Source organism: Ctenocephalides felis, unplaced genomic scaffold (genome assembly GCF_003426905.1).
Source record: "Ctenocephalides felis isolate EL2017-DRISC unplaced genomic scaffold, ASM342690v1 CF-g0.4_SCAFFOLD_03609, whole genome shotgun sequence".
Classification (NCBI taxonomy): domain Eukaryota; kingdom Metazoa; phylum Arthropoda; class Insecta; order Siphonaptera; family Pulicidae; genus Ctenocephalides; species Ctenocephalides felis.
In genome coordinates, this window is record NW_020539763.1 from 9,456 (window position 1) to 20,634 (window position 11,179).

At 31.0% G+C, this 11,179-nt stretch overlaps 1 protein-coding gene and 1 long non-coding RNA gene across 2 annotated transcripts; both read left to right on the plus strand.

Annotated features, from left to right (window-relative positions):
* The first annotated feature begins 765 nt into the window (after positions 1-765).
* On the plus strand, positions 766-9,118 carry LOC113390698. Its single transcript, XR_003368292.1, has 3 exons — positions 766-869; positions 1,672-1,754; positions 9,036-9,118. It is a non-coding gene; the product is annotated as an uncharacterized LOC113390698 (long non-coding RNA).
* A 43-nt stretch (positions 9,119-9,161) lies between these two features.
* On the plus strand, positions 9,162-10,589 carry LOC113390697 (protein YIPF5-like; the record flags this gene model as incomplete). Its single annotated transcript, XM_026626888.1, has 3 exons — positions 9,162-9,234; positions 9,599-9,708; positions 10,408-10,589. Coding segments are annotated over exons 1-3 (365 nt in total), but the record flags the coding sequence as incomplete, so codon positions are not given.
* Positions 10,590-11,179: the final 590 nt, after the last annotated feature.

Sequence of the window (11,179 nt, forward strand, 5' to 3'; positions counted from 1 at the left end):
ATGAACATGATGAATAATATACCCAGATTAAAAATTTCAAACAAAAGCAAACCACGCGCAAATCAAGGTGCGCCACACCTAACGAACGAACATGAACAGGCAAGATTTGCGTACCAGAACGAACGGCAACGAGCATAGTGTGGACGCCACAACGAATACGAACGAACACAAACAAACATGGCGAGCAATGTTCCGCAACTTGTCGGTGCATCAAAGATAATTGTTTGTTCATGTTTGAACTCGTATGTGCAGTGCGGACGCTACCACGAATGTAGACAAACATTTTTCTGTTTTGATGTTAAAATGTGCAGTCCTGCATTAGTTTATGCCGTGTTTATTATAAGATATTGCTATTATTGACAAATTTTGTAAATTTGATGAGTTTGAATAATTTTTCTCTTTCTCGCCACTTTAAATAATAATGAATCTGACGTTTCACGGTACATCCTCAAACAAAAAGATTCAAGCCCTCACTGCTTTGAGGCGTTTGTTTGGAATGATTTGCCTTTGTTCGTGTTCGTGTTCGTTCTTCTTTATATTTTCATGTTTGACATGTTTGTTAGTGTTTGTTCGTTAGGTGTGGTCGCACCGCACCTTTTGTATTTTCTTGTTCGTCATGTTCGTTCGTGATCGTTCGTTAGGTGTGGATGCACCTTCACACTGTGTTCGTTCGCTAGATATTAAGGTATTAGAAATTTGGCAACACTGCACTATGTCAACATGTACCGCGTGGCGAGTCAAGTAATGTCAAATGTCAAAATTGCACTAAATGTCAACCTTGATTGTCAATATTTACTAAATATTAGTATATTGTTAATTTAATTGATGTTATATCATTAAAGTAGTGTATATGCTTCATTAATAGTGAGGTAAATCATATTTCAGATATAAATATCTATTATTCATACATACTACCAATGCTAGTTAATATAAATGCCTACGTAATTCTTAGGTTATATTTTTATTTGTCAATTAATACAAATCTTTGATAATCACCAAAATAATTATAAAAAAACTTTATATTATTTGTATTTAAAATAGTTTTATTTTTCTGCATTATCAACGTCGTGTTGTGGTTTGTGTTAATTTTTGTAATAAAAGCTAAATTATACACATACAAACATCTACTTCCTTCTTTCTTACTAACTCATCCTTTTTACTAACTCATTTAATATCATTCCTGTTTTTTTTTTCAAATGTCTATTATATCTGTCTTTTTATTTTGTATAATAGCTATATAAGAAGTTTCAAATAATTTCTTTATCTTATGTTTTTTATATATTCTTTTAGTACAAAATAATTAAAAATATAAATGTTTTGATGAGTTGTTATATATATATATATATATATATATATATATATATATATATAGATAAAACTTGAGGATTTTTTGTTTGATGTTGAAACATATTGAATTAAATAAAACAGCCAATGCGTCGAATATAGAAAGTTTATTTTAATTTTTTTTATACATTGCGAGACTGGATTCAAAGACTAGAGAAACGTATAAAAAAATTAAAATAAACTTTCTATATTCGATGCTTTGGCTGCTTTATTCAATTCAATATGTTTCAACTTCGAACAAAAAATCAAGTTATTTATATATATATATATATATATATATATATATATGTATATGTATAATATTTCTTAATTTATATTTTTATCTAGATGGCACAATATAATCCGAATGAGTATTGGAATCAACAAAATCCACCAGATCACAGCTATAATTTTGAAGTTCCAGATGATTTGTAAGTATTGAGACTTTCACCTATTTACAGTAAAGTACTCTTAAAACAATTTCAGCTTTCAGAGAAAGCATATTATTTTCAATTATGTTATTTACAATAGTAATCAGGTTTCGAGTATAAATCACATTTTGCTGTCACTATTTTTGGACCAGCAATAATTTTGTTAATTTATCAGTTAGCTGGTGGCTGGGTCCTACCCCCAGTACAGTTGTGATAGGCAAAGATATAGGTTAAAGAACAATAGATATAATCATCAAAATGGTTTATAACGTCTTTTATTGTCAGAAATATATGACACAATACAACATGATGATTTAAACAACCATAAAACTTATGAATATAATTACAATATTTAACAAAACATATTTTGTTAAATAAAGTTAACAATTGAACAATGCAATCATTTTATTCTTATAATTAATAAGTAACCAATTAGGACTAGTATTATTATAAATAGCTCATTTGAAATTAGTCAAAAATGTTAAAAATAATTATCAGTTAACTGATTAGTCAAAATATTACAATAACTGTGTATCAATATACTGAGATCTAGTCAAAATCATTATTACAATGGTGATAATAGTGATTATCACCTGCATATTTTACATGAAACCAGAAATTGCATCTGATTGATGTAGAGCGCTGACTCATGGACCGATTCTGCGCATAACAGAGAAATGTTACGGCATAGCTATGTTACGCTCCGACTCCCATACATTATGCGAATGAATCATACTGAATGCTGTCAAAATATCATGTATTTGCTGTTCATTCCGGCGTTTTATACATAAACTGCAACGTCACTCGTATGTTATCTAGAGGTATCAGAAACACACACTTATCTAACATCGTTTTTTTGACATTTGTGCGGCTTTTAGGTTATGTTTTGCATAAAAAAACCTGAGAAATTCGCCTGACTGAACACCAACCGCATAACTTTTGTTTATATTACTATGGAAAATTCTTCATAACATGACCTTATCATAAAATTGCGGCAGAATCGGTCCCTCAATGTATAAATGAAAACTTGCTCGAACAAACATACTTCAGTTTTCTGCTTGTGGAACCTAAAAAAAAGAAGAATTTATTTTTGCCTTTTGGAATTTATCAGTTAGTACTAGTATCAATATATTAATCTGCTATGATAACTGTCACTACTGTACCCTGGCACAACCATGCCCAGTCTTCCCTGCTACCATACAAAACTCAACCTTTCTGACCCATCACATTTGGCACTGACCCTTGTTTTACCATCGTGATAAGTTTCTCTCTTAAAAATAATAAATTTATCTGTCATCAATTCATAAAATAAGGAAAATGCCGAAGGATTATAATTTTGAAATTTGGGAAGTGTTGCCTCTAGACAATATTAGAATATGATATATTCATATTCATGACAATTCTATTGATATGAAGACGTGTGCTGGTTAGTTTTTGGTGAAGACAGGTTTAACCGTTTTGGAGATGTGGGGCAAAAAGTGCCAAAAACGGTAATTTAGTTTTTGAGTGGACGGAGTACTCGATTTGAATGATTCAAAAAACATTTTATTTGTAATGACGAAATGAATAATTGATGAAATTTTTGGTAAGGCAGATCTAGCGGTTTCGGAGATAGAAAAAAAGTAAAAAAAATAGTGGTCAAAAATGAAAGATGAGATTTTTAAAAATCAGTATTTACTATTTTTTTGTTAAAATTATGTTGGGTTTCGTATCAAGATTTTTAACTTCCCGTAGGGTAAGTTACAGTAATTGCAACAAAATCTAAATTGAAAATTTTTTCATATATTTATGTTTCAAAGGTTTCTGAACATTTCGGCATACCTCAGAAAAAAATGGATGTGGGTTGTATGTTTGTATGTTTGGATACAATTTCTCGTCCACGATTTCGGGCGCACATTACAACCGATTTGAATGGTTCAAAAAACATTCGATTCCTATTGATATGAAGACTACTGAGTAGGAAATGAATACAAATTTTTTTGTTACAATTTTAAATGTTAAATCATTGATCCATTTTTGACTGATTTTTTTCCCTCGAATATATAATTCTAGTACGGAAAGTTCCAGAAAAAAATGAGAATTTTCAGTATTTTTTTGTTATTAAACGATGTTTTTTTACAAAAATAGTAATACGGCATTATTATACAATGTTTTGAATTGAAGTAACAAAATTTCAGAAATCAAATATTATTTCCAAAGTTATAGTAGTTTTTGTTGACCCAGTTTAAAAAAACGTTCCTGGCGGTGACAGTCATAACTCCTTAGGGATTCATCTAAAATCAATCGAATAAAAAATAGCTTTATAAATAGATAATTCTGGGCCTGATCGAAGATTTTCTTTTTTTGCAAAAATTAACAAAATGGCAGCATCAAAAAAAGTCTAGATTTTTGGGAAAAAATCAATGGTTAATTGGTTTTAAATTTTTTTTTAAATAAAAATTTTTTGATCAGTATAGTTTATTATGTATTCTAAAAGCTGTATAAATTTCATTAAAATCTTTTAAGCGGCTTTCGAGTTACAGTTGTCACCAGTTCAAAAAACATAGTTTTGAGAAAAACGCGTTTGAAGTTTCACATTGGATTTACGAACAGAAATACGAATTATTGAATTACTTAAACCGAGTCATCTATTTCTGGGCCATATAATAGTTCATCAGTCATTGTGGAATATTCCAAAATTTCTATTTGCTGTTGCCTACGAAGCATTCAGGCCTCCCAAATGTTCTCGTTGGCGCGCTGATCTGCCACTTTCACACGTGCAGCATACAATTTTTCAGCATAATGGGAATTATACCCACAATTAGTTTCTAGAGTATCCATGATCAATATTAATGATTATGTATATGTATGCTGCAATTTGTACGATATTAGAACTAGTATTCACGGTTTTTGGGCATATTTTTCATACTAGTTGGTTGAAGCTCTCAATTTTTTTTTCTGATTATGGATTCAATATTGAACTAGAGATCTTGAAAGTAAATTATCATTGCTGAGATCGTCGTAAATTGGTTTAATAGCTTTTAAAACATCAGAAGGTAAGGGATAAAAATCTTGAGTATAAGTATCGAACTCTCAACTTGCTTTAGCGCACTGGTAAGAGTTCAATAACTCAAAAAGTAATCATCAGATCAACTTCAAATTTTTCGAGAATATTTTCAAGATAATTACACTTAACGAAATGCAAAAATACCAATAGTTTCCATTCTATAAGGTTGTTCGAAAAGTCACTTTGTTTTTTTTTACCACCTAGGATTTAACTATATTTTTTTTATTTGAACCTAAAATCACACTTAAGCACTCTAATTATATCATTTGAAAGCTTATATTTTAAGGTTTGTGTGTAAAAAATATATGGTGCCGCTTTGAATACGAAAAGAATTAAGCACCATTTTCGACATATTTTAGTCTTACGCTATAGGAAAAGTAAAAATACTGCTTAAATCAAAGTGAAATCGATTGATGTATATGGAAATGACGTATTGATAATACAACGGTGCCAAAACTGGTTCCCTAAATTTCATTCCTGGTATTTTGATGTCCAAGAGCACCACGTCCAAGAAGTACGATTGAAGCTTGAAAGTCGAGAAAGGTATTAGTTGATGCAAACCGGCTAATAACAATACATGATATTCCTTTGATTTTAAATTTATCAAATTTAGCAGTTCATGGCCACTTAAAAGGTCTGGGATTTTCCTCGAAGCTCAATGTATGGTTTTCATAGAAAGAAACTTGTGTCGTCCCACTAGCGTTTGCTATTTGCCTCTGAAAAGTCCTAAAAATGTTCAGGTTTTGAAGCGAATTGTCACTAGAAATGTCAAATTAGATGTAAAGAATAAAATACACACAATCTCCCATGATGCATAAAAGAAGAACCTGTTCAAAACAGTTGCAAATCTGTAATTAACCAAAAAAAGGTGATGCAATATGTTTGGTGAGATTTTTAAGGAGTTGTTCTTTTTTCAGCTTTTTTAAAATAACATAACGGTTAATGTGGATGCCTTATGTCATCAGTTGCATAAACTAAATTATGTACTTCAAAAGAAAGGGTCAGAATTAACCCACAAGCAAGGTATAGTATTGCATCATGACGACGCAAGACCTCACATAAGTTTGGTGCATCGCCAAAGCTGTTACTGCTTGATTTGGGCATAATGCCACATTCGTCACATTCCATCATTCGACCATTATTTGATCCGGTCACTAAAAAACTTTTTAGGCGGTAAAATTTTCACCTCAAATGAGGAGGTCAAAAAGCACTGTGATCAGTTTTTTGCCAATAACGATCAAAAAAAATTTAATTTCGGAATTATGCTAATACCAGAAATATGACAAAAGATGTTTGATCAAAATAGCAAATATATAGTTTATTAAAGCATTGGTTTATTTCACTATTAAATTACGTGCCAAAATGTCTATAAAAAGCGAAGTTACTTTCCGAACAACCTAATAATTTCCATATTTTATACTATCAAGCAAGTTGGGTCATTTGACCCGCTATGTTGCGGGTAGGTATATGGTTATTTATGCTTATGCTTATTAATTCATTAATTAAGGGAGTATTCTAGTGTAGAGCGATGAATTTTAGGTCATTTTTGAAGTGTCGTAAAAGAAAGCAACGGATGTTTTTACTATCCATTTTTTACCACTTGTTTATTAATATTATTAAAAAACAAAACAAAAATATAAAAATAAAAAACTTGAAAATTGTAAAAACTGGCAGCTGATGAAGTGGGTGGTCTCAAAAATTGGCACCTCGGTCTTGACATGATTTCAGCCCTCCTAGCCATCGGAAATGCAAAAAATAAAAAGATTATTAATTTACAATGATGTCGCAATCGCCCGAACTAGCGATGAGTAAAAATATGTTTTTTACTGATATTTTGATTTTCTCGAATTTTTTAAAAATAGTAAAAATTGGAATTTGGGGATAATCCTAGTTCGGGCTACAGATAGGTCTATAAACAAGAGTCTCTGAACATTTCAAGTGAATCGGTCGATTAAAACTCGAGAAATCGTGTCAACAGTACTGAAAAAGTCTGTTCTGAGAAAAACGCATTTAAAGTTTTGCGTGAAGCCAAACCAGTATGGAGACCGAGTCAGTAAAATACCTATATCTCCGAAAACAATTCAAGTTTTCAAAAACCTTCTCGTACCCATATTCTTAGATTGTTAAACTTTGAAAATATGAAATACAAAAATAGATTTTTTTGAATTTCTACACTAGAATACCCCCTTAATTGATTAATTAATTATGCTTATTTATCTATGGATATATGATATACAGGGTGGCTGATATGTATTGCAACCAATTTCAGACCGCTATCATTTCTAAACCGCTCATCAGACAGATGACAGATTTATTCCAGTGATTGTTTATTTAATTGTTTACAAGCGTACAAAAGCATTTTGATCTATTGCATTCAGAAAAAAAGTTATTCGTGATGGAAGTCAAGCGTGATAGTGCGATTGCTTCATACTTGGTTGAAAAACCTTAGGTGGCTATATTTCGAGCCCTCCAGTATTTAAATGCGAACAAATATTTTGTTTCTCGTACCATATCTCGTAACGGTGATACACTCAGTGTTGCACCGCGTCCAAAAAGTGGACGAAAAAAAAACACTAACAACCCCAGAAATGATCCAAAAAGTATAGGCAAAAATCAATCGAAATTCGTGTCGCAGTGGTAAAAAATGGCCCGTGAGCTAAACATATCGCAAAAACGGATGCAACACGTATTGAAAAATGAGCTTGAACTAAAACCATTGAAGATCCAAAAAGTGCAAGAGCTCATTGACGCACAAAAAAAGTTAGACGGAAAGAAGCGAAGGGGTTGCTTCGCTTGCACGAAAGTGGCTAGTTACCGAATTTGGTTTTCTCAGATGGGAAGTCCTTCCAAATCGAGCAGTTTGTGAACAAACAGAATGATAGGGTTTACTTGCCAAAAAGGTCAGCTAAAAATTTACACCACCAGAACTCGAGTGCCGCCGACGGTATGGTGTGAACCACCGTAACGGCCGATGGTGACATTCCACTCTTATTCATCGACCGTGGGATCAAAATAATTGCCGAAATTATCGGGAAAATGTCTTAAAGGCAGTATTGAAGTCCTGGGTAGACAAAAATTTTGATCGCAGACCATGGTCATTCCAACAGGACTCAGCACCATCAAACTCAGCACGCGCCTACCAAAAATGGCTTATAAAAGAGGTTTTTTCGCTTCATTTCCATCCCACAATAGCCACCAAGATCTCTGGATCTAAATTTGCTGGACTTTTGTGTCTCGGACATTTTGAAGAGTAAGGTTCGCACTAAAAATACCAAAGTGTCGATCATCCCAAGAAGGGCCTCGCCGGGAATGGGCCAAAATACCCCAGAGCCAGAGCCACTTTCGTGCAGCGTGTTATGGTTTTTCTTCTGCCGTTTGAAGGCCATAATTTGTGCCAAAAGTGGCCAATTGGAACAAATATGAACAAATTCTAAAATTTGATGTTATTTCTGATATTTTTGCTTTTGAATAATGAAATTTAAAATGAAAATGACAAAGTTATAGCGCTTTACTTTGTTGCAATACATATCAGCCACCCTGTATACGCTATGGTAAGAATAGTTATGTATATGGAAAGCGGCGGTACGATTAGTGTTGATTACAAACAGTAATTATGAGCCGATTTAAAAAAATTTAAAATTTGTTATTGGTTTTGAATCACGTTAATTAGTTTCTGGTAAAGATCGGCCGTGCCGTTTTTCCGTAATTAAATGTTGACAAGTCTGAAATGACATACTATAAAATATTGTAGGCCTACGATAAGCGGTTGAAATATAAAAGTTAACAAAGTTTAGAATTTTGACGCGCACTCGAGCGATTTTAATCAAAATCTGAGCCATCCGGGGTTCTGTGTATCGTAGGTAACTACTGATTATAGTTGACGTCCTCAATTAAATAAAATACATTTTTAGTACCTGAAATGGATGAACTGAAATGTGTTAAACGAATTAATTTAATCGATACAATTACAGAAATTATAAATCGCATTGATTAACTTTTAGTACGCAAATTGGAAATCGCATTGATTAACTTTTAGTAAAAGCGAAAAATTATTTTCCAAATAAACATTTACATACATTGCTGAATCTCAATTCTAATCTGTTAAGTTTATTATATATTTGTAGCAAAAAGTAAATGCCTTAAGGCAAAATGCTATTTACAAGTAGTTCACTTAATTTTTGTTTATTGACAATTTATCTTTAAATTTTAAAACCAAAACTTGATTTTGCTTTCAGCGGTTTTCAATCATTCGACAATGATCCAAATCAACAACCATTGTCCAATCAAAATCAAATGTATCCAAATGTTCCATTTACTCAACTGAAAATGTTTACACCGGTCAAGTTTATGATCCAAATTTAATGCCAAAAACTGACCAATATTCTCATGGAGGAGGCGGAGGAGAATTTGATGATGAACCACCACTACTGGAAGGTAAATGTACTTCCAATTTCACGATTCTAAAAACATTTTGAACATTTTTATATATCACTAGTATATCATATATTTTTGTATTTGAAATTAATAAGAAATTTTATTTTAGAATTGGGTATAAATCCAGATCATATCTCAAAAAGGTAAGGTCAACTTTCAACTTTTGCTACTTTATTTTCATTTTTTTAAATTTATAAGGTTTATTTGTATAAATTTAATTTATATAAGTTTTGAAAATCCAAATATATATTCATAACGGAATGGAATTAGTTATTGAATTATTTTTTATGTAATAATAATGTAATGAAATTCTTACAGCTGATTTTTGATATGTGGTCTAATAATATATAAATTCCTATTTTAGACATTATCAGTATTAAATCCCAAAGAAGATCCCGATCCGAATTTGTCAACGATACTGATATGGCCGGGCCACTTGTTTTTTGTTTAGCATTTGGAGCTTTTCTTTTACTGGTAAATAATATTTTTTCAATAATAGTATAGATCTTTTCATATATTTCAAATTAACTCAATTTTAAGTATGTATATTGATTAATTGAAACCAAAATTTAAAATACATTAATAAAGCTAGACAAAAATTGATTAATGAATCTGCATCTAACATCTGTAATAAAATAACTGTTTTTCAGTTTATTTCAAACCTAATTATTAAACACATTAATAAATCTATATTCAAATTGGTTGAGAGTAATATAATATTTTTATATTAATCTAATTCAAATAACTATATTTAATATATTAATAAAGCTAAACTAATTTTAATTATAAAACTAAGAGAATATTACTCTTAACTTCACGTACTTGATTTTTAAAGATTCATAATAAAATCAATATACATATATTGATTAATGAAATTAATATTTTTTTAATGATGATAACCATTTAATACAAATATCTATATAATTAATAAATTAATAAAAGCTAGCCTCAACTTTAAAAGTATTAGTTGATCTCAATTTTTTTATTATATAGTAAATTTTACACCTATCTTTTAGGGACAACAAATAAATTTTTATGAGTAAAACTAGACATTAAAAATACAATTTGATTTGAGCATTGACAGTGATTTTGATATTGACAGAGATTAATATAGAATGAATTTCTTTTTCCTGATTTTAAAGTTAATAAATAAAACTGATTTATATTTTTTAGTCTGGCAAAGTGCATTTTTCCTACATTTATGGTATCGGTGGAATTGGTTGTTTGGGTATGTACAGCCTTCTTAATCTAATGTCTCAACGTGGAGCAACTCTGATGGGTGTGGCATCAGTTTTGGGATATTGCCTTTTGCCAATGGTGCTTCTGTCAGGAGTTAATGTCATTGCTAGTCTCCAGTAAGTATTATTAACTTCCCGAAGGAGAAATAGTTTTCATCAAAAAATCCGATTCGCTAATTTTATGTTTCTCAACGATTTAGGCTATTCTGAATCAAATGAGATCAAATTTGTAAAAAGGACGTGTGTGGAACAGATTGTCTCCCTTTTTTATATGTTTATTTTTGACTATGTATAAAAGCACATTAGTCATATACATTCTATCAAGCAACTTTACAATTCTATTTATTAGATTGTATATAAACTATATAGCGCACCATACATTCTTTTTTTGTCAACAATATTATAATATTAGTTTATCTTAAATCGACGTTTTCTCAAATTTAACAGCAATTCGATGTACCTCGATGAGGACTATCGTTTGTCAGTTTGCGCGCGACGATCGGCCGAGCCGTTTCTTTGTAATTTGCAAAATGTAAAGCTTTTTCGTCCATTAGAATGATCTGAATCGAATTCAAAAAATCAAAAACTGTTCGAAAGATATTAGTTCGGAATGATACTGATTAGTTTTAGGTAAAGATCTACCGAGCCATTTTCTTGTAATAAACTGTTGAAAAAAAATTGCGGATTTTATGAAACCTTTTTTAGTT